This window comes from Pipra filicauda, unplaced genomic scaffold (genome assembly GCF_003945595.2).
Source record: "Pipra filicauda isolate LSUMZ 115617 unplaced genomic scaffold, ASM394559v2 scaffold57_size4234018_pilon, whole genome shotgun sequence".
NCBI classification, from domain to species: domain Eukaryota; kingdom Metazoa; phylum Chordata; class Aves; order Passeriformes; family Pipridae; genus Pipra; species Pipra filicauda.
The window spans coordinates 1,004,090-1,029,323 of NW_024104731.1; the positions used below are offsets into that span (position 1 = coordinate 1,004,090).

The 25,234-nt window shown below is 36.5% G+C and overlaps 1 protein-coding gene across 3 annotated transcripts in view; it reads right to left on the bottom strand.

The window, feature by feature from the left end:
• Positions 1–6,597: 6,597 nt before the first annotated feature.
• The window catches only part of MICU3 (mitochondrial calcium uptake family member 3), a 54,126-nt gene continuing 35,489 nt past the window's right edge, over positions 6,598–25,234 (bottom strand). For 2 of the 3 annotated variants that reach the window (XM_027735331.2, XM_027735328.2), the window contains 4 exons: positions 24,242–24,413; positions 19,378–19,486; positions 18,282–18,439; positions 6,598–8,970 (listed from right to left, as the gene is read on the bottom strand). In XM_027735331.2, the coding sequence (XP_027591132.2) occupies positions 8,860–8,970; positions 18,282–18,439; positions 19,378–19,486; positions 24,242–24,413 (550 nt within the window). In that variant the 3' untranslated portion in view covers positions 6,598–8,859. Of the gene's footprint in view, positions 8,971–15,244; positions 15,320–18,281; positions 18,440–19,377; positions 19,487–24,241; positions 24,414–25,234 lie in introns of all 3 variants that reach the window. The other variant, XM_027735329.2, reaches the window with a different exon arrangement.

Sequence of the window (25,234 nt, forward strand, 5' to 3'; positions counted from 1 at the left end):
TGTTTGCAGGGAGATGTGGCTGCACCATGAGAAATTCACAGCTGGATGCTGTATATGTGAAGTAGGTTTTGTGTCGTTCCTGGGGGCTATGAAAGACTCCTTTCTATAAACACTTTTAAAATGCTGTATATGATATGGGGCTTATTAACAACAACACGTACCAGGGAAACAGTAAAAATTAGAGAAAACTTTATAACATAATTTATTCATTGAAGTCATAGTTATTATACAAAATTATGCATATAGAAAGGTGGCAGTCTGCCAGAGGTGATGTGTTACAAAGACCTTAAATTATAATTTATCATAAAATTTCTGGTCAGGGGCCTTTTATTACCCCTTCGTGAAAATGGGCTTGCGTAGTCCAGCTTTCTAAATTTTCCATGGCCACTACCACCCTCTGCTCTCTGCTCAGATTTCACGATAATCAGAATTTTCCTATTTAGTATGCTATTAATTACATGAATAATAATTATTATAGCATATGCTTTACCAGAGCTCCAAAATCATGGTCATTCTGGTTTAAAATTAGCCCGTCCAGTGAAATAAACAGGCAAACCTCACGTTAATTTAGGTGGGACAAAAAAACCTGCCTTGACTGATAATGCCAATTACTTTGGAGCATCCTTTGGTCAGAGCTGTAAAGAATCGCCTGTCCTTGTGTTTTCATCCCAGGGACGTGGGCTCTCTAGCTCTCCTTCATGGCCACAGTTACTTTCTATTCCCTCCATGACTCTCATCACTCATGGGTGATGGCCATGAGAGACCCTTTCTTCTGTGCCTTTCCTCCTCTTCCTCCCTCTGTGGTATGATCTACAGACATTTTAGGTAGCAGCAGAACAACTCAAGAGCAAGCATATTCAAAGGAGAATTTGTACTATGGCAGAAGTAAATACTGGCATAATCTAAACCCATTAGGTGTTAATAGACGAGTTTCCCAAATTACTGTACTTGGGCTGCTTCTCTCTATAATGAGAGAGGTTACTTGGGGAACAGTTTATTGCTGCTTGTATGAAAATGTTCACAAGGAAAAGATAGAGGAAATGAAGGTAATTTTCTTGTCAGGAGCTGGGCTGAAGGTAGCTGGTGTTTAAGGAGGCAACTTGAGTGTTTGGCAAATTGAAACAAAACGTTCTTATCACAAGTGGTGGTACCACTCAGCTTTTCTCCTCAGGCAAGGTATATGCAAGGTACTGCTGGTGGATTTTTTGTTTTAAATGTGTCTCTCCTGGAATACATTTGGAAATTTCTAACATTACCATGTCTGACTATTTCCTGTATCCAGTTGTGTGACCTTGGTAGCATGAAGGGATGTTAGAGGAAGGGGCTGCCACACACAGCTCTGGGGCCGAGCATCCTCTTCCCTGCTGGAGCCCAGCCCAGGCACTCAGTGTCTCCTCCCTGGTGAAGGTGGCTGCTGCTTTCCTGCCCAATCACCAGCAACTTCAACAGTGCCTATGCACTGGACTCGCACAAGTGCCAACAGCCAAGTTCCTTTCTCCCCTTTGGCTGTCAGGGCTGAGTTTCACTAGTGAAAGCACACCCCCCCCTTGTGCAGCTGATCTTGCTGAAACAAGCAGCTTCCTGCTCCACATACCCTTGTCAACGAGTCTGGCTGAGCAGGGCTCTCTGCTGTTGTCTTTTGGGAGTGTTGTTCGGTTGCGTTTGTTCATCTATATCCTTGGCTTCCCCCCTTCTTTGTCTTCTCACTTGACAAGGTCCTTGGTCAGATGATATTAACAAAGCAGGTGCTCTCTCCTTCCATATGCTCTGACAGGTAGATTCCAGCTGGGCTCAGATACAGAGGGGGAGGAGTGGGAACTGTGCCTCTTTCTGAAGGAAGGCATCTTGGTACCCTTAGCATGCAGTCCTAATTAGAAACTACTCCTTTGCAAGTCTAGAGACTCCCCCAAAGTCTAGGGGGCTCTCTGCTTTGTTGAACCATCTTTAAATAAAGAATTACATTGTTCCAATTGCTGACACTAAAAGTTCTTTGACACTTACAGTCAGGTGATGCTGCATTCCTACACTGCTTACTGTGTATAGATAGTTAAGGGCATTTTGGTGCATTTAAGAAGTAAGAAACTACTAGTAGTAGTTACTAAGTTGTCTATCTAGAGCAAACAGTAGTAGAAGGTTTGTATATGTCTAATGAAATTACACAGACGTCTTGAATGTATTTTATTAACATGTGATAAACAGTTCCTGACAATCAGTCTTATAAAGTAATGGCAGCAAAATGGAAGGAAATTTAAAGGGAGGATATTTAACACATAACAGAGAAAAATTATCTGTTAATGATAATTTAGCACAGTGAAGTCTCTTCAGAGCACAGTTTTATGCCTGTTTGAAAGGTTATAAAACTTCAAAACAGTACAAATAAGAAAGTAAAATGAACCACAAAAGAAATGTGATTATGAAAATTAACAGTCTTCTCCTTAATGTGTACGTGAATTGAATACCACAGTACTGCAGTAAGAGAGCATCTGTAGCTGGAAACACCATATGTTTATCTAGCTCATTACATTTTGACTATAAAGTTACACTGAATTCTTAAGACTACCATTGCAACAACTGAGTGTGGAAAATAAAGACTTCACATTATTAGATAATTAATTTTAAGATGTCACAGGTTTACTGTGCTAGAACAGTTTGAAATCACAGAATCACAGAATATTCTGAGTTTGAAGGGACCCACAATGATCATCGAAGTCCAACTCCTGGTCCTGCACAGGACAGCCCCAAGAATCACACCATGTGCCTGAAAGCATTGTCCAAATGCTTCTGGAACTCTGTCTGTTAGCAATAAAGCATGATTCATTTTATAAACTCATAATAGCTTTTTTTAAGTTCAGTATTTCTTTCATTATTTGGTCTATTTCAAAAATCCCAGACTAAGTATATGCAGAATACAGTGACTGATAAGCACACACAAAAAATGTTCTTAATTTAAGATGTATTTATCAGACTAGGCACTTATAGTTCATAGAATCTTAACATGTCATCCCCTATGTAAGCAATCTGATATGGTGGAATACTTTCTCCCCCACCACATCCTGTGTATTCAGTGGAGCAGCAAGAGGAGGAGGGACAGTAGGACAGAAGTATACATATTTGCTCCTACACAATACACAGAGCAGCACCTAGAAGCAGGAATACACACAGACAGACATACACACACAAGGCACTAATTAGGTGAACCAGCAGCTTTACAGGGATGCTCTCTGGCCTTCAAGACAGCGGCTGTTCTGCTTGCTTATCTCCAGAATGTTTGGGTGTTGGACCACGCTTACCACACAAAGGAAAAGAAATCCCTCTGCAACACCTCTGGCATAAGGTGTCACCTAGAAAATGTATGTTGCATCTCAGCTGGAGTCAGGTACTGTCTGTGTATAGTTTGTGGCTCCTGGCTACATGAAAACAGGCAGCTCAAGTACCCTCCCCAGTGTCAGTCCAGCTGTCAAATGTATTTTAATTGAAGGACTGGCCCAGATGTATTCAACTTCTTGCTCACCCTTCATCTGAGCTCGGTACTCAATTAGGATACCCAAACCTAACTGTTGTCATATGATTTTTTTTTGTTTGGTGGTGTTGTGGTGGTTTGTTTTGTTTTTTTTTTTGTTTTGTTCCAAGTAATGAAGTCCCTCCTCAAATGTCTTGATTGCTGCCTCTGGATTGATACAATACTATATTTGTCAGAGTCTGCCTTCAAGGAAGTTTTTTGAAGTCCTATTTGGGGTTATTACCCACCTACTCTTCTGTCACTTTCAGCAGTAGTGCCTTGTTGCAATTTGTGCATTGTTTTTTTCTCAGATGCACCCATCTGTGAATTTTCATTCCCCTGCTGCTTCCCTTTTTGTCACTTAAGGTGGGAAATACAGGATAAAGCTAAACCAGCTCCAATCAGTACTAGTTCTGGTGCAATGGAGATCTGTACAGTCGCCCAAGGAGGTCTCTGCTTAGGCAAAAATCAAAATCCCTGTAGTCGAAAACCCCTCAAGAGCTGTATGTAAGAAACCTTATCCCATGCTGTGTGCACCAATCCAGTGCTTTCTGCCATTTGGAATAGAAGTTAAGTGACTTAATGGTTAACTCCAAAAGTAAACATCTAAATTTAAAACTATCAGTCTGACAACCTCCTTTTTTCATTTTAGATAGGCTCGTTTAAACCTGCTTCTACAGCTAATGCCCCAAAATGCTGTGACAGACCTAAGCCACTCTGTGCCTTGGTCATACATCTAGGTTTGGCCATTCTTCACGGATAAAATTCCTGCCTAAGTTCAAGCTTTCTGTTGCTGGGGATCCTCAGAATATGTCTGCATAAAATGCAGCAACAGCCATAATTTCTTTCTTTCCACTTCCCATGGAAATGTTTTAACTGCCAGCCTGTAAGCCAGTTTTAGTAATTTGTCCACTCTCTTTTTGAAATGATACGGAAAAGGATGCAAGGTTCACAGCACCAGAGAAAGTAAATGCTCCAGCAGCCTCTGAGGGCATCTGACCAAAACACCAGGGACTTTTGGATTCCAGTCCCTGCTCCTTGTACTGGGTTTTGTCACACAGTTTCCAACTGCAAGGGCATATTTGCTTTACAAGCTGTTTTATTTCTGGCAAGACGTATAATTGGATTGCAACTTCCACATCTCTCTGAATCCGGACTGCCACTATCCTGCCCTTCATCTCTGCTCCAAGCAATGTACCTCTGTCCTCTCTCACATGCTGTCCCCAGCACTCTTGTAACAGGGAGTTGTTCTCATAGGATCATATCTGTGTGTATGTTTGCACGGGTTTTTTTGGCTGTGTCACTTTCTAACTGAGCCCTCTCCCCTCAGGAGAGGGGGCTAATGGCCCCTAAAGAAAGGACATGAGAATGCACAGCTCCCAGAACAATATCTTACAATGGCTCTGTACTCAGTACTGCCTGGTTAACTAGTTTAGTTTGTGGGTTTAAAACAGTTTGAGGTATTTCTGGATCTTGTGCAATTCCCTGCATGCATTTTTTTGGAAAGCCCAGGTGACTAACTTCAGACTCAGTGTTTTACTGCAGAGATTTGAATATCTAAAAGTTTATTTTATAGCACTGCTTTTGAATCTAGGTTGTAGCTTCTGAATCAAGGTTAGAGTTAAAAAAATCCCAGGAGTGATATGTTGCTGTTTCAATGAATATTTATATATACAAATTAGGTATTTTAATAAAAAAAATTCAAGTGGGTACTAGTATTTTTATGGAATTTTACTAGCTAATAATAATGCTCCTCTGTGGGAGGAATTTATAAGTCAAACTAGTGGTGAAAATTAACATTACCCATTCAAGATTAAAGCACACCTCATGTATTTAATTGTGTGCGTAAGAAAAAGAATGAAATCTATGCAAGGGCATTACCTGCTGACAGGTTCAGAGTGCCAAATATTTTCATGGATTTTCAGATATAGGGAATACTACTGTACATTAAGACCTCACACATATTAGAAAATATTCATATTAGTTTTGGCTTGATTTTAAGGGGATTTCAGACTTTGTATTGCTAAAAATTAGTTTCAGATTCATTTTTGAATAGTGAGCTCTTAGTCTGATTCCTTTCCTTCTGCAACTATTAGTCTGGAGTTCTTTTGCTAGAGACTGTCTTGAAAATATCCTCAGTGGGACAAGAAAGCAAGACACATCATAAGGTAAAGAATACCACATGATGTCAAATGAAAAAGAAAAATTTCTCTATAATTTTTTCCCCTTTTATTGGAATGTATTTGTATCCTGATATTTAGGTGGAAGAGATCAAATAACTATAGAAACTAGGCAGTATTACCAACAAAATTCTGCCAATTACTGTTAAATAGCATTTCTTTTCCTTCAGGCTGACAGCTTTCTTTGTCATACAACACGACAATCTGCAGTGGTAGTAGTTTGTATCAACTTACTGCCAAAATGTGCAAGGAGGGAAACTGCCACTGTAATCTTAAATATCAGAAGATTAACAGGAAGGAGCTTGTAGTACAGGGTATTCTGCCAGGAACTAGGAATTCATCAGAACAGGCAAGAGTTAGTATCACAAAGCTTCCCAAAGCTGCAGGTTTACTAGTTCCCATTTTATCTCAGCTGGCCTGGGCATCTGTGGGCAGTTCCTAAAGCAACCTCTAAATATTCACTTACACTATTACAGTTTTCTTAACTTATGTTGGAGAACAAGAGCTGGTTTTAAAAAAGCCCTAATTTACACAACTTTTCACATGGTTACATGGCAGCATACACATTTTCTCTGCTGCCAGGAATTTGGCAGATTTTGAATAATTTATGAACTTATTGAGCACAGTGACTGCAGCCTATCCGAGGGGTGCCTCTATAGCAGATGGCATGTGCCGTTACCCTGCCTTGTTATCACCTGTCCTTGCATTCCAGCCCTTTTATACAGAATTCTGTGGCAGAAAAGCACAGCTATCACAAGATATGACCAAAAGAAGAAAACAAGTCTATTTTTTTGTGATGGTGAGATGCTCTAATTCAAAGCGCTTACACATTCATGTTACCAAAAAAAAAGATTATTTTACAACAAAAGAATTTTAATGAAATACACTGCAAAGAAAATTAGTTTCAAGTGCATTTATTTTGAAATATTATACGTATATATTCATATTTATATTAAATAACATTATTAAACATGAGGAAAAATATTCTTAAAAACTAATCTGACACTTTCACATTCTAGTTTATATTAGTGACTACAATTATGAAATACATAGAAAAATGCCAAAATTGTCTCAAGCCAGCCATAAATGCAAAGTGCACTATTGCCTAGGGCAGTGGAGGATCAAAATGATGATGGTACTGCTGCTTCCTCCAAGGGAAGGATCACTGTGAGTGGGCAGTAGTGAATGAAAAGGAAAGATGGGAGTCCCTTCGATGACTCCCTGTCATTTCTTCCCTTTTTTTTGTCCATCACTGAAGAAGCAAACTGGGTTTTTTACATGCTGACAAGAAGCAGTGAGACAGTTCTGCCTACCAAGACAATACACTGAATACAGGTGATTCCCTACATGATCACACAGGGATTGCAGCTTATCTATGTTCTGCTGTGTCAATTCGAGAACCTTTATCCCAATTTATTTGATTTTTTTCTTGTTATCAGTAGTTTAAAGATACCAAGGTTGAAATTTTCTAAGTTTTTATAATGAAATATTAACTAAACTATCATCCTTCCATAGTTTTCTAAACTGACTTTTTGTTTTTAGCCAACACCTAGCACACTTTTTTCTAGACTTCCCAGTGTGGAATTTCTTAATAAAAAAACTTACTTCTTATTTTGTTTTGATTTTTTTACCAGAGATGAATCTTGCTATAAATTAAACATTTCTAAACTTAGGTGCACTTACACAAATGCTACTTATTCACATGTGATATAAGATGGTATTTGAGCAACACGTGCACTGAATAAAATTTTTAAAAGTCTGCTTTCACATATTTGGGGTAACTAGATATTTAAAACTATTATTTTGGTTCTGTTTTGATTGTCTGACTACCAAATATTTGCCTTTCTGATAACAATTTATTGACATTTGTTTTAGTGTGTGTGTGTGTATGTACTCAGCTAGAAGGATTTCGAGGCACAGATTGTTCCAGGACAGATACAGACTTATTCAATGTTCAATGAACCTTTTCAAGAAGGGTATAAAAATATGTGTTCTTCTTTGTTTGAGCTTAATTCATACCACCTGACAATAATCTTGAAAAGGAGTAAGGTAAAATGCTGCTGCTGAATAGAAAACAAGAAATTTACAGAATATGAAAAACAAGTATAACAGTGTCCATACCACTGTTTCAGTAACATTTAAACCTAGAGGGCGTGACAGGTTGTAGTGGCTACTGATGGCCTGTATTCTCCATAACCTTTATACAGCCTAATTTATGTCTGATGTTTCATGTGTGATATTCAAATAATATTACTTAATGAATGTTTTTCTGTACTGCTGCATGCATTCATGTTTTGTTTTGCTCTTTTGTTTGACACAAACTCGAGTTATTTGTTTTCAGATACTGCATTCCAGAGTAGCAAATTAGACAACCATAATTTCTACTCAGTGCCTCTTCATAAAAAGTGCACTATTCACAAGAAAAACAAGAAGTTTTACTCTACTGGAAACATATCAGTGTATGGCAATAAAATTTATAATAAATATTACAAAGTGTGTGTTACTTAACATGAATTTGAACATTTTGACTTTTCTTTGACATACTGCTTGTAAGACATCTTAAAATCCCTACTATTTTTCAAAAGGATAAATTAATAAACATAATAATAAGACTTGGAGAATTTGAACGTTATAGTTCATACAGTACTTTTCCTAGGTAAATACCTATCATTCACATTATAACCATAACAGCTTTACTCTTTTTAAAATTACAGCTTCTAAGAGTTTAATTTGTCCATTCAACTCATACGTAATTGTTATGCTACTTAATGCATTCTCATTTTCAGTTTAGCACAAACTTTCAATAGTGCTCTTCTGAAAGCAAATTCACAGTCTAAGCTGATGGAGGGATTTCTCTTCATTGCCAAAACATTTTCCTACCCAGGCATAAAACTTTTTTTTTTTAATGACAAACTTATCTCAAAATAATAAAAAAAAAATATTCAAAAGATGTTCTTAAAAAAAGACTTCTGCCACTCAGGTAATAGTTCATCATTTAAATAAAATACATACTGAAAAGCAGTTTTAAGAGTTGGCGATCACTACACTAAGTGGAAAAGAAGTCCTGTATTTTCTACTGCAGCTGGAAGATTCACAATTCACCTGGGTTAGTTTGTTCTTCATTAGGAATTCATAGGAATAAATATTTCTAGCCAGTGCAGATAATTCTTCTTCCTTCCTTTATCTCAGCATATCTTGTCTCCGAAATTGCTTCCACAGATCTCTGAGATGTTCACTGGTTACAGTCATCACACAAGAGTAATATTCCTTCCAACCATACTTTGGAGTCTCCTGTGAAAAGTGAAAAACATACAATTGAAAAAAAATATCATTCACTAAATTCTTTAATTCTACATTATATTTTACTCAGATTCATACACACTAGATAGATGTTTTAATATTAAAATAATGAAAGATCAAATTTACTTCTGTAAAATGAGGGTTATAAATCCATACACAGGTTCAGTATTCAAAATGCATCCTCACCTCACAGCACACAGCATTCAACAGATAGCCTATTTATATTAAAAGCTGCAGGAAAGGATTTGCTCTTTATTCTGGTATGTCCTGCTCCCTCTCTAGTTTTGTTTCTTGCTTGTGTTGACACTGTACTAAAAAGTTCACTTATGACACCAAACAAAAAGCACAGAAAATTACTAATGTTCATTAAACGGAGGCATCAGGAAAAGCCAGATATAATATAGGCAGATGACATGAAAGCTTCTCTATACTAGGTTACCTTAATCCTAAAGTGCACTGTAGTTCAGCAACATGAATAAGTACCCATTGAATGGAGAAGAATACTGGCCAAGGGCTGGCCTGGGAGGTTCACTAGACTCTATGCTATCTGTAATTATCACTGGATCTTATTATTTCTTCCATAGTTAGGAACAGCTAACTTCACAAGCCTTTTTTGAAAGCAGGTGTAGAAAGATGGAGAGGTACTAAGTATTAGAGCAACTGGGGAAAGAAGCTAAGGGACAAACAGGAATTATAATTGCTATAGGGAAGTAAAAAACATTTACAAGTAATTTTAATTTCTAAGATGATTTACAATTTAAGTACAGTATCTGGAGGCAAGTGGTTACAGTATCAAGGTGTCACGGTTTAACTGGGTAGGCTGCTGAACATCACTCCCCCCACTCTGGAGAGAAAATCAGAAAAAAAAAAACAACAAGCCCCTAAAATTCATGGGCTAAGATAAATACAGTTTAACAGAAAAGGGAAAAAAGAATTCAAATATATGAAACAAGTGATGCACAAAGCAATTGCTCACCACCAACCAACGCCCATGCAGTTCCTGAGCAGCAGCCCCCACCCAGCTTTCCTCCCAGTTTATTTGCTGAGCATGACACCACTTGGTATGGAATATCCCTTAGGCCAGTTGGGGTCAGCTGTTCCAACTCCTTGTGCACCCCCAGCCTCCTCACTGGGGTGTAGAGGACCCCAGGAAAAGCCGAGGAGTCCTTGACTTATTGTAAGCACTGCTCAGTAGCAACTACATCATCACTGTGTCACTGACATTATTCTCATCCTGAATTCAAAACACAGCACAGTACCAGGTACTAAGAAGAAAATTAACTGTCTCTTAGCCAAAACCATGACACAAGATTAGCGATTGTCCAATACCTTGTTTTGGTGGAAACGAGTGAAGCTGTTAAAAATATTGCAACATTGCAGTACATTAAAATCAACCATTAGACAGTGAAGCCTATATCCATTTATTCTTCTCAGTCATCTTTTTAATTAAAAAACAAAGAATTTTATAGAGAAGTTGTAAATATTCAGAAAACAATCTAATCCACAGTAGTATATAATCCAGACTTTAAATGAAATATTAGAAACAATACTTACATGAATGCATAATTTATAGTTGAAATTTATAGTCAATCTCATGAAAAAATGCATTACTTGTAAATTGCACTGCATTATTTAACAAAAGCACGTTCAGTTGATTAACTCGTGCTTTAAGGTACACATTTTTTATTTTATGAAACAAGTTCAGAGAAATGTTCATGAAAGTCATTAAAAGAAATGCTGAAATACACTGACTGTTTAGATGAACAGTGTCATTTCTAATGTATGCACCGTTCTTGCATCTACCCTCAGTGTACCAAATCCACAGAAAAAACATTTTGTTCACATACTCCGCAGTGCTTTCATATTTCACTGGAACATTCTCTTCCCACTGTATCCAGTATGTTTTCCTAGTCAGGTTTAGACTCAAAAGCCCGGGTTCTGTAACCTTCAATTACTTTTGTAACATAAGTCAGTAAGGTGTGTCTTAGCACACGCTTCTCACTTTCTCTGCTTTAGAGAAGAGGTAAGCAAAAGTCTCTTCAAGTAGTAAGCAACAACCTCTTTTAGTTTTTTTTAATCTTACAACAGATATATTCAACTGCTATGTACTGGGACAGTATAGAAATTAAAAGCTTTAAAAATATTAGCTACATGACAAATTTAATCTCACTTGACAGAATGAAGTGTTTACAGAAGATAACAATTTATAGTTGAAACATAGCTAGAAATGAGATTCTGAATCCATGCTTCAGTCTTTCGTGGCTTTCTCAAAATGAAATTTCCTTCCTCGGTCAGTCCCAAGGCACTATTTTCAGCTATTAACTATTACTTCCTAAAAACCTTAAATCAGAAATTTTGAAACCCCACAACATTCAGAACATCTAGAAATCAGTTCTTTTAAAGCAAAATGTCTTAAGATTCTCAGGAAATTACTGGTATATAGAACTTAATTTCTAGATTTACATCTGTGACACGTAATAGTTACTTTCAATACTTTAGAAGTCAATAAAATCAGAATTTGGCTTAAATATCTATCACAGCTACTGACCATGCAAATAGTTTGGCAAACAGTACTTTTGGATGGACTTGAATCCCTTCTTAAATTGGCTTCTAGCATCCCTTTTCAGAAATTAACTTTGAAAGGGCTTTGTTAGAAATTTCCTTTATATCCTTCTATAAGATTCGAAGCAGAGTTCTCCTCTAAGCTCTGTTAGGCAGCTCTCTCCTAACATGTTTTTTTCAGTTCTCCCTGCGGTGTATGCAAAGGAGTACCTGCCAATGCTGTGTCAGGCTCTTTGCCCTGCAGGGACCACATACAGCTTGTTACAGGTTTCCCAAGGATAGACTATCATTATTTATTATAAGGGTGCAACATTCTTTACAATGTGGAGTAAATGGCATTAGTGCATTTTAAAGATACGTGTTGTACAGCAGAATGTGCTTTATCCCTTTTCAAGGTGTAGATTCAAAGTAGGGTATAATCTGTAGTGCGTGTGCCAAGTATCTTAATCTCCTTCATCAGAGTTCTACATTTACCACAGGAAGTATATCAAAGCACAATGATCTGTACTTTTATATTTAGAATGAAGTAAAATTAATAGTAGTTGTACTGCATCTAACTTTGGGATGTAGTTGCAGACGATTTTTGTATTTCATGTATATTTATGTGCTTCTTTGTACATCAGACTGAAATTAAATTAACCACTGAAACTGTTCAATTTCAAATCTCCAATGATTCCATCTTTATTATTTATAAACTAAATGGAAAATAATAATTTTTAGAGTTATGTAAATCCACTTTCACTCCACAATGTATGGCAAAAACAGAACTATCTTTGTTTTCCACGGTAACTTTTGCCAAATCACTTCACATGCTTTGGCTAAGGCTTCCATTTCCATTAACTGGCACTTGCAACAACTTTAGTAAAAGTTTACAAAAAATCTAAAAGAGTTATGGAATGTTTCGCACAAAAAGGAACTCTGAACAGCCAGCAACTGGTTATGTCACTGTAACGGCTGGACTTGATAATCTCAGAGGTCTTTTCTGACCTTAACAATTCTGTGATTCTATGATTTTAATTCATGATGAGACAAGAAGCAGTTGCTCAAGTGAAGAGCAGTACCAAACTAATGTGTCAGCAGGAAACAGGGAATTTTATAAATATAAGGCTTACACTGCATTCTTCAGTGCACAGGCAACAAATATTTGATACAGACGTTTTCAAGAAAGCTTGGGTACAAGAAGAATTTTCATTAATAGCATCCAGAAGCTCCAGCTGGGAAGAAGAGCAGGGTAAATAACCAGAGGCTTCTACACTATGTCAGTGAGGCTGCCTTTAACCAAGTCCATGCCCTGAGAACTAACTTGGTTTCTCTGTCTCTCAGTGTGTAATGTAGACATACTATTATTCAACTTTAAATTTTTTCTTGAGAATGACTTTATTCAGACCGAACAACATCTCCCTTTCTCCACTGTATATTTTTTCCCCAGTTTACATCATCTCAGCCTATGGATTTATTGCCTGAATTCAGATCTGATAAGGTATTGGGGTATGTAAACTTGATGCTTTTACAACCTTTCAGTCACCAAGATAATTTTATTAGGTTTGATGATTAGGTACTGGATTCCTTTGCGTCACTGCCTTTTTTTCCACTGGGTCACATACCCTTCACTGCTATTATTAGGCATGCATCATGACTGTATAGCATTTTGCCAGTTTCCTGTAAGAGCTGTTCCGTATCTTGAAAAGTTTACAGTTTAAACAATACGTGACATGCAACTGCAATATCGGTTTTGTCAAAAAGACAAAAAGTACTACTAAAACCCATTTTTAAAAATACATGGGAAAAGAAGGAAGGAAGCTTTGAGAGTCAAAAGTTTCAAAGATATGATCTTTAATTTACATAAAATTAATTTAAAGCCATAAACTTCCTCTCATGTGACTAGCAACTTGGATTACTAAAATATTGTTTCAACTATTTCATTAGTCATTTACACTTCCCATTAATAAGGTGGAGAAACCAGATGCTTTTTTTATTAAGATCAAATTTCCTGTTCTGCCCCTCACATATTAGTACAAATGCTTCAGTATTTGGGTTATACTCAAAAGGAAGTATAATTTTAAAAGTGTTAACAGATAATCAAAATAATAATAATAAAATAATTTTATGGATGCTGAATGTTACATGTACAAGAACATATACAAATCAAACAGAACTCATCTTCTTTCTAGGAGGACAAACCATCTCTGTAAGCCTGGATATACCCCAAGCCATCCCTACTGCTGAATTTCAGAGAAACGGCCTGTTCAAAAGATGTGACACACTTCACTTAAAAAAAATGGTCTGAAAAGTTCCAAAGAACACGGTTCATGATACATGACATGTCGTGCCACAGGAAAGGTCAACAGTTTAGATATATCTCCTCTCCCTTGTCTATCTCGCACAGGGGTCTGAGTCTACAAAGGAAAAACACTACTGGGACTGGAGAGCTGATGGGCTACCAGTCTGGGTAAACAGACCCCACCTCTCATCCTTAAACACTTAGATTTTACACTGTTGCTGGAAGCCAGTCATCAACCCAGATAAACAGGATCCAAGACGCTTTGCTTTGCTTTCATGACATGCTATCTCAGAGTTAGGGAAGAAAGATGGAAACCAGAGGCCCAGCACACTGAGTGGCACCAGAAGCCCAGCACACTGAGTGGCATACAAGTGATCAGAGAGGCATATGACAGAAAAGGATAGGATTCAGAAGGTCAGAGGCTGATATGATAATATATGGAGCCATCTGAAGATGGTTATTGAACATAAAAGCTTAATATTACACCTCAGAATTAAAAACAGCAGGGGAATGACAGTCAAACCCTCCTGGCTCAGAAGCACACGAGATGTGCTGGCTACTGCACAGGGTCCACTGACACCCAACCACCGACCATGGGGCTTTGTTTGTCATGGTGTACATCTCTTTGCTCCTCCCCTCTGTAAAATAATACATCCGAGAACTAACAGCCTTCATAGCAACAACTGCAAACTCTTTAAATGTAAATAGGAAAAAACTTTAAATCACAAAGAAAAAAACTTTTGCTTTATGTAAGAAGGGAAATGTCTACTAACACACAGTGTCTGCTGTGTCCACTGCGTGACAAATAGTTTCACGATTTGGCTACAGAATATGCACACCCCAGTTTTTACACTGAAACCCACAGCACAATCTAATTGTAAGAATGGACATTCATGTAGTGCATACGTGGAAACAGTCATGGTGATTGTGTGTGGACGCAGTGCTGATTTTTGAAAATTGCTGGTATAGCATTAATCAAGCCAAAAATGATTATTGCTTTCAAAAGTCTAACAGTATAAATTGAAGTAGAACCAAGTTACTAACAGTCAGAAAAATCTACCTCTACAATCTTCATTGGTAAGTCCTTATTAACTTTAGGTACCTGGGAGATTACTTGAAAAGAAGTAACAGGACAGACAGAAAACAGCAACAGAAACTATGAAAGAATACTCATTTCAAACATAGTACAAAATTGGAGCTGGCTTACAAAACAGTGACAGTGTGAGTCAGTCATTACCAACTCCAGCATAAAATTCTATTGCTTCATTCAAAAACACAACGTAATGCTTTGAGCTACCACACTGCTTGCAGTCAGATAACCTTTTCCTGAGTTTCTGAACAGGAAACAAAGCAGGGACAGCTAAACATTCAGCCATTCTTGCAAGCATGCCAGCACACTCAGATTGGGTGGCTAACACATACCGTCATTTATCTGCTATAGAGTTCCTTCCTCACGCAGGATTTGAAAGTAGTATACCTCTGTATAGGTTTGTAGCCCTGTGGAGCAGAAGATGGAGAAGTGCACAGATGCAGACAACATGTGAAGGCAGCCAGAGGTAAGCATAAGACAATGGTACCATGAAAATACAAAAAAATGGCTTTAAGTGACAAAGAGCTAGGAAATACAGTACAGTATGTGTTATGCAGAACATTTATCATTTAGTCATTAAGTTCCAAGTCTTTCAGTTTAAAAATGGAATTTATAAAGGAAAGGGAATATTCTTATATATTTTTAAATTAATAATAAAAAAGGAAATAACTAATTTAATTAAATATTAAGCAAAAATAAAGTTTTTCATGTCTGTACATTTTAGTAAGTTTACGGCAGTACTCTGAATGACCACCTGATGGCAGCTTAACATATGAATTGGTTTCAAACTACTAAAACCAAAATGTGATTTCGGGTTATGCTACTAAATTGCAGAAAGAGAGAAATGTCATTTGATAAACTCTTTAAGACATTTATTTTTCCAAAAACGTATTTAAATTTATATTAAAATGCAAATTTATTATGTTCCTATAAGAAGTAGCACTTGATCCTCCTCAAGTTTGTAGTGTCATGGCTAAGCTTTTAAATACATCAGATTTGGTAGGTTCTGACTGATGTTTCAGAGCTCCATTTTCATTGGACTTGTGTAACTCTTTGCTCTTTAATATGTTTCCTTTAGTCTGACTACATAACCACAAAATGCTCTTTTCTAAAATATATGGTCCTGGTACCAAACTCTGTTATGCCCTCAAGATTCTGGGCAAATATTTTAGCAAAACAACTTTTTAAAATGTCGAATTGCTAAGTATAAGATGTTAATTGTAAAATCATACTTCAAATCGTAGGCCTAGCTGAAACTGTAATTTTTGGACGTTTTTAGAGTGATAATCAGACACTAAACTGATTTGGATAGACATTAATTGTGGGATACTTTACATTAAAATTGGGCATTTGTACTTCGTAAACAGCTTCATATTTCTCATGGCAAAGATTTCTATGCTGCTACAAAATACTGCATAAGCAGAAGCTGTTATGATCTTTTATCTGTATAATGGAACTGACCAAATCTTCATACAGATGGAAAACACAGTTATTGACAAAGAAGAGGTTAGTGATTTAGTTTAGTTTTGATTTAGCACCAAGACAACATTTGTGCCTCCACATTGCAGGAGCAAGAGGACAAATTTTTACTTGTTATGGACACACTAAATACTGTTTCACTTTTAATGTACAAACAACAGGAAGCAATCAATGACCTTCCACCAATTTGTTCTGTGAAAAAGGTTCTTACGTGTTTTCTACTTTTCATTCTAAACCAAGACTGGAGTGGGTAGTGGGTGTTTATTAAACTGAAAAAGCAAATTTCTGCAGAATTTTTACTACTACCTGCTCTTGGAAAAATCAGGTTTGTGTGACACTTGAGAAAACTTACTGGAAATTGTAATTCCTCGGTTTGGTACTGTAATTGTCTTGGAATACTACTGATTAATGAAGAGAATGCATTTAACAGAATTAGAGGACCAAATCATGATCATCTCCTATGCAATCTGGGAGGTATTTAGTATCTTATTAAAATTAGACATGTAATTTATGAAAGACTGTGTTATTCTTCTGAATGTCCTTGGCTATTCTTTATAGTTCTTTTACAGTCCATGGGAATATTTTATGGAGGTCTAGGGAAAAGAAAGATACATACATGAGACAGAATAGTGCTGGATGATACAGATTTTTTTAGGATTATATGTGATTTCTGTCATGCTTTTTGTGAAATAGAAACATGTAATACTAGAATTACTTAGTAAGCAGACCATTTTCTGGTTAAATAACCATACACTGCACACTTACAATTAGTAAACAATTAAACATATAGCCAAACATCTTAAAACGATTAGGAAACAATCATCATTCCCACACCATAATAAAAGGAACTGAGGACCAACAAGGAAATAAGTTTGTTACAAATGCAGTGGTTGTTATCCACATTTTATGTTCGATCATAATATTACAGAAATAACAAGTAAACTATTAAACTCAACACCACTTCACAAAAAGTTCTAACATTATATTTAGGAAGCTAACTAAAATAACTAAAATTACATCACAGAAATAACATACTGAAATGTGAATCTAAGAACCATAATGCAGCTTAAGATTTATGTCTTAAGTGATAAGGTTGTCAGTAAGAACACCATTTTATGTTTAGTTAAAAATGTTAACCCCATCATATATATAAAAAAAGGCTTTTGTTGATCATACCCTAATTAAAAAATTTTCTGCTACTGTAACATTCCCCTGGCACTATATCGAACCTGAAGAGGGCAGCAAGGCCTACACATTCACCATTGTTCCCTATGAAAATTTTCTGCAAGTAATTTCCTGCCCTCTAGCTTAATATAATTGAATGTATTATATGCAAGGTTTAATTATCAAAAGCAACTCTGAACTAGAATACAACATTGTTCAGCACCACTTCACTGATTCTTTATTTGAAAATTAAAACTATCTTCTGCTGCAACTCTTTCCAACTGTCATTACCAACACTTGCTATTTTATATGTTTTAGAATAGCCAGTGTTTGACCTTTAACTAAACTGTGTGAGCTTGAGAGAGGCAAATTCTCTTTTCTCTGCAGGCAACCCAGACATAATAGCTACCCCTGTTAAAATTCTTAATGCTAATCTATTGATCACACAATACGGAAGAAATGACAGTATGCAGAGGATTTCTCATCTACGATTTGGTTTGGTAAAGGTACATTATGTCCTCTATGTATTGCTTTCTAACCAAAAAAAAAAAAAGAAATCAAGAATTTGGGAAAGGTTTTTATCTTACAGACTGCTTCAGTATTTCTATAAAACGTATGTCTTTAAACACATGCACTGCTGGTTTAAAACCTACATGTGCTACAGATGCTAAAGTAGTGGTAAGTAGTAAAGTCAACTAAGGTAAATATAAAAATTAGAATCCTTACCCTAAACCCTCGATTGAGTCTGTCTTTCATAATCCCGATAAATTCTTTATAACTCAGCTGGTCATCTCTGTCGACATCAAAAATCTTGAACACTGTGTTCACCAAATGTGGTGAAAGCTTCACACCTGTGGCTACATACACGGCACGTTTGAATTCATCTGTGTAAGGAGAACAACAGAAAGAAATTTAAAAACCCATTATTTTGTGGACAACATACTGTGAAATACAAGTAAACTTTTGAGTTCTCATGTTTAAACACCAAAAAACCAAGAAAATGTGAAAATCGGGATTGAATTTCACAGTTCTAAATCAAGTAGTTCTAAACTGATACAAAATGACATTGCTTAATTGGTATCAACTATTTTACACAAAATATAACAGTTCATGTACTATACTACATGCAATAACAAAAATGGAAGACCATATTTTAATTAAATCTATGTCACATATATGGCATTTATTTATTTGACACAAAACAGAACCCAGGGAATCCAGCACAGAGAAAATGATATAATCTTTTGGAAAGGACACATGAGGTAGGACTATGCTGGTGTTACTGTGTCAGACTCATGAAGAGGCTACTTGAGGAGAGCACACAAGTCTGACCACATACTGTTCACCTTGCACTCCCCAAGCATCACAACTATTTTATTAAGGAGTTTAGTCAGTACATACATGCCTAGTTCTTTTAGCAGCCACTTACTGATTTCTTAAAAAATCTAATCCCTCTTCAGACCTTCTGACACTGTTTCCTTCTGCACCCTTTGTAGAAACCAGATTCCAGATGCTCACTGTGTAAGGAAATGCTTCTGTTTGCTTTAATCTGATCTCTTACTAGTGTCATCAAGTGCCTCAACTCTTGTATTGTAGGATTTGATTAACAAGTATTCTGCATTCAGCTTATCCACCACTTATATGACTTGGCAAAATATCTCTTATGATATGACCGAACCTTCTCCTCTCAAAGCTGGAGTCCTTTTTAGCCTATTACTGGAGACATTAAAAGTACAAACTAAGAACTACAAAACATTTTTGCATTTTTGTCAACAGTTCTATATTGTTATCAAGAGATTTTTATAAAAATTTAAATAATTACCTTGACCTATGGAACGACTTGCAAAATTATACATTTGCATTGCAATTGTAAAGTCTTCTAGATTGTTCAAGAACTGGAAAAATGATCTAAATTCATCAAAGGTGATACCCTAAAAAACAGAAGAACAACATGCACCATAAGAATTATCAGTAGTAGAAACAACTGAATAAACAAACCTTGCAGTTATATATGTCTACTTCATTTACGAACAGATATACCTATTAAAAAAAAAAAGAGAGAGATTTCTAGTAAAAGTCAATGAAGTAAAGAATTGGAGACTTTCCTCTTTGCAACTGCAACAGACAGCAATTCTCACCAGAGCAGCTGAAAATACTGTTCCATTGTTCGTGGCAGTTTTTAAGAATTACGGGATTTATTATGACACAAGACTTAACACTGACAATAAAGTCTAGGTTTGTATCAATATTGGAGTATGTTCACTACTGAAAACCTGCAAACCACTGTTACATATATGTGAGTGCATGTGCTCACATAAATACACTGAATGAAATCACAAATACATATTATGATCTACCTTAAGTCTGTACTTTAAGGTGAATTTTTTTACAGGTCCAGATTTAACATGCAAGTCTCTTCAGCTGATACTCCAAGAATCAAGTACTGCAGTTTGTTCAGCTTTTTAAAAAAATCCTTTGCATTTTGACCAGACTTCAGAATATGTTCTTTGAAAGTTTCACTGAAAACATTGTTAAAAGAGCTTACTTTATCTTCTTTCCTTATATTTGTTCTGCTCTTCTCTCAGCTACAAATCCAAAGACCTGATAAACTATCTCTAAATCAATTCTGAAAGAGATTTTAAACTAAGACTTTGAATTAAGCCTATATCTGAATCCCCTTAGTCTCAGCCATTCTGAACATGGGTTGGCATTCTTTGACAAACCTTGATCTCCACGGACTCCTTTAACTGTTATTTCTGGCTATTTTTCTGTTTGCTTTTATCCTTTTATCCTATTTAAGTACTTGCCTCTGAAAATAAACCTGAAGACAACTGAAAGACCTGTGAGCCTTTCTGTTCAAATTAAAATATTGACCTGTGTCTCTCCTCAAATACATACATAGTCATTATGGTATGGTGGAACACAGAAAACATACTAAAGTAGGTTTGTGGCAGAGCAGATGGCAGTGTTTGGGTGTAAACCCATATAAGACAGCAAGTACTGTGGAAAATGTGGATAGCAACATAATATTTTTATAATAAAAGACTTCTATAGGCCTCCACACAGTTGAGATGTAAATCCCTGCTTAAGTGATCCTACCTAAATTCCAGTAAAGGTTTATAAACTGTTTGGAGAGCTTGACCCATCTCCACCATGAATTGCTTTTCTCAACAAGCATATTTGTTCTGTTTCATCCTTTGCAACTGGGAGGAAACTCTCTTAGACACAAGCAGAACCACCTCCTTATTCTCATTTAAATTTTTATCTTAAAACCTGAATTTACTACTACCAATACTAGTTTTTGTTTCATTGCACTTGACAGTAATAGTTTATGTGTCCAAGTTCCATTTCTTGCACTGAGTTTAGACTGAAAACTCTCTGGGACTGGAATACTTTTGTCACGTATTTGTGAAATTCCTACAAACAACCCTTTTTGCAGCTTCTGTGTTTCCCCTCGTGGTCAAAACTGCTGCCATGAGTTGACACTGGAGATGGAACAGTGAGATAAAGGAGCCAAACATGCAGTCCATGGCTAACCTGTACATACTCCACAACATTTTAGCAACGAGGAAAATATCTTGCTTCATTTAGGAGTTGTACAAGTTCTGCTGAAATAATCTGCAATCATAAATGCTTACTTCCTCTCAAGGAAAAACAGCGAAGGACACAAGAGAAACAGAAGGTCAGGCAAAATGACACCCAGACAGCTGGGCATGCAGCATTCTACTATCTCTCCCCTTTTCTACTACCCTATTTTGTTCAACTGGTACTTGTAATAACGTTTCATATTTGCCACACATTTTGTATTTTCACACAGGATGTTATCTTTGTGTAAGCGTTCCAGAACTTTCATACTGAAAAATGTTTATTTTCTATGTAAAAATGTGCTGGTTTTGCCTAAGGCTGAGTTAATTTTCTTCACAGCAACTAGAGTGCGGCTGTGTTTTGGATTTGTGCTGAACACTGTGATGATAATATAGAGATGTTTTTATTATTGCTGAGCAGTGGTTACACAGAGCCAAGGCCTTTTTCACACTACCACACTGGCGAGGAGGGAAAGTTAGGAGGAGACACAGCTGGGATAAGTGACCCCAACTAACCAAAGGAATATTCCATACCATATGATATCAAGCTCAGTATATAAAGTAGGGGGAAGGAGGAGAAAGTGGGGGACGTTTGCAGTGATGGCATTCGCCTTCCCAAGTAACCATTACGTGTGATGGGGCCCTGCTCTCCTGGGGATGGCTGAACACCTGCCTGCCCATGGGAAGCAATGAATTCCTTGTTTTGCTTTGTTTGCATGCATGATTTTGCTTTTCCTATTAAACTGTATCTCAACCCACAAGTTTTCTCGGTTTTACCCTTCCAGTTCTCTCCCCGATTGTGCTGGTGGGGGAGTGAGCGAGCGGTTGCGTGGGGTTTGGTTGCTGGCTGGGGTTAAACCATGACAAAAAGGAAGCTAACTTTTTATTTATATGGACAGATTATATATTATTACAGCAAGGAGAACTCATATTAAAACACCAGTGCTGCTAAAAATACATAGCCTTTCTTCAGGAGCTGATATCTGTAGTAATTCAAGATGCCAGCTTAAATTAATCGCTGCTTGGCATCTAGTTAGTAAAAGGAGGAAAGCATCTTGAGAGCAGGCAGCATGCCAGCTGAATATTTTAATGTGTCTACAATATGGTAAATGATCATCAAGTTGCTTTAGGAGCTTCTTCATACAGGGCCCTGAAAGATTAACATCGCTAACTGAGAGAGTAGCTGCCTATTACTTTACAGACTCAACTAATTTTTCTTCTAAATGGAATCCTCTGGTTAGTATTAGTATTGCAGCATATCACTGTAATAACACAGAGAGCACATTTTATAATTTTTAAATTATAATGTTATTACAAGTATAAGAAAGTACAAACACATGAACAGCGCCTCCATGGCAATAAGAGGCAAAATCCATTCTCAAAATGAGAATGTGGCCAGTTTAAGAGATGCCACAGGGATTTACTTTTTTCACTGTACTAACAGCACATTTACTGAGCCAGTGATACAAAGCTATGAAAAACAGCAGTGTCTTGTTTCACCTAATGGAGGTATAGCATATGACATATGGATATATGGCACTGGTCTTGTGCCAGGATATTCCCAGAATGCAGCATAAGCAAATCTGTGAATTAGTGACACAGCTTTCTACATTGAAGTTTTCCTTAACTGATGGCCCCACCAGAAGTCAAGAAGAGGAAACTACTGTGGAATACTTGCTATCAGAACAGTGACACTGGAAGATTTAGAAAACCTTCAAAGAATACTTCCTTGTGTTCAAAAGAAAGTGTCTGTACTTGTATTTACTTCACCTTTGCCATTCAAAATATTTCTCTATACCTACAACTGTCATTATTTTTCAGTTTTCCAAGCGATACTTGTATTATTGTTGCTATACAAGCCCCAGAGTGATGTGGTTTTGGGTTTTTTTCACATTTCTGTCTCGGAACCACACAGAAAAAGCTTTTTAGCAGTTCTGTTGCAGTATCTTGGCTCTGAATACTACCTTTTATGGTAGGTAGAACTGAAAGCCTCAGCGGCTAGACCAGGAACTCAGAAAGGGTCACTAAGCAGGAACAGACACCAATCTTACCACTGGATCTTATGCCTAATCTGGTCAAAAGAGACAACCCTGCTTCCCCCTTTCACTCCCCACCTGTATTTATCTCTCAGTGGCCCTAACTGCTGTACAACCACAGGAAGAGTCAGATAATCCAGATATCTGAACAGAAAACTGTTGATTCTTGAGTGTGCTTCTTTCGGGTCAGTTGTCTGTGAAGACTGTGAAGACTGAAATTACAATTTCATTTCTCAAATTGACAAAACCAAAAAAACCTGTCCAAACCTATTTATTACTTTTCCTCATGAGCTCTGCTGTCAATGCCATTAAAGTATATAGCTATTGAAGAGTTAGATTTCTAGGACAGAGGAATCTGATCTCCTTCTGTAAACACAAACAGAATATACCCAGACAGTCCTTATTTAAAGGGCTACTTTTAACATTATCCTATTGGTTAGGATGTTACTACTGATGCAGAGTTACTACTGATGCAGAGTTACTACTACATTTCTTATCAGATACACTTCTGATGACACATTTGTTGTTAAACAAATGAAGGACTATCTACCTCATGTCTTTTACTGTTTATATTATCCTTTCTGTCTCTTCAGTCACTAATATAAACCACATACCAACAATAATTATACACAAATGATCCATTATTAAGACTATAAAACAATAAGATAAAAGGTGTCAGTGTTATTTCTGAAGAGGTGCTACTCCAGTGGTAGTGCAAAAAAGTAGTAAGAAAGAAAGGGTTTTTTAAATACTTCATTGCTAGAAAACTGTTCTTTAAAGTTGTATGGTTTTTGTTATTTAAACTATGTTTTTATGTAAACTTCAAAAATATTACTAGCTAAATCCTATGGAACACAATTCTATGCTATTTTTATTCAAGCTATTTTTTATTCTATGCTATTTTTTATTCAGCACGTAATCTGAAAAACAAGACACACATCTTACAATCAGTATAAAATCCTGGAACTAAGTAATTCAGTGACAGAATCTCATTCAGTCCAACAAGGTTATGTTTTCATCTTAGTAACAATGGGACTGCATGCTGTGGCCCACTGCTAACAATTACCTTTTCTTCAGGAATACTGCAGCGCATGTTTTCCAAGTAACTTGATGTATTTTCCACATTTGTATACCTCAAAAGAATATGGGCAAAGTCTTCCTCACTGATTGTGTTCATCCCATTAGAGTAGGAAAGGAATTCTATCTCTAGAACCTCAGTTTGTAGGTTATCCATAAATCTGAAGCACAAACAAACATGAAGAAAGAGTCATACTTTCTATTTCTATTGTTCATGTTCTTAAAAGACTGGTAGAATATGAACCAAGTAACACTACACAAATGAGTTCTCCTTTTGCAGCACTGATGGTAAATCTCTTATCTATGTCGACGTATTTTCTAATCAATACGGTGATCTTAACACAACGATGAAATGTTAGTAAGGATTTTTAATTTAATTTTAAATTTAATTCTAGTTTCTATTTGTCTGATTTTCTTCTTCAGTGGGTCACTGATCTTTATTTGTATATGTTAAAGTCAAAATTCCATCATGGTACTAAATTAATTCCCAACATATATTCCCCGTGTTGTTACTTACAGCTTGCAATTTAACCTTGCCTTTGTCTTTTTAGCAAGCCAAGTATGATGAGATCTTGCAGCCTTTAAATCTAACCTTTTTTTATTTGTTTTTATTAAAGACTTTACTATTCTCATGATATTTCTATAAACTCTTCCCAACTTAACAACCTATTTAGTATAATCTGGACACCAAAACTGGATACCAAATATAAAACCAGCTGCCTACAAAAAGGAAATGTAACTTCCCTGATTCTGTCTGATGTCCTAGTCATACAACGAAGGGGGAAATTACCTCTCTGGTCACAGTAGTGCACTGGGAGCTCACGTTCATCTGATTGTCAAACAAAACCTGTAGCATTTTAACATTTTAGCCTTTTGAAAAATTACCTTCTTTTCTGTTTTTTATTTTGAACTCACATCATGATTTGACTTGATGATACAGTTTTAATATTCTGTGAAATACTGAATACTTTTAATGACTTTT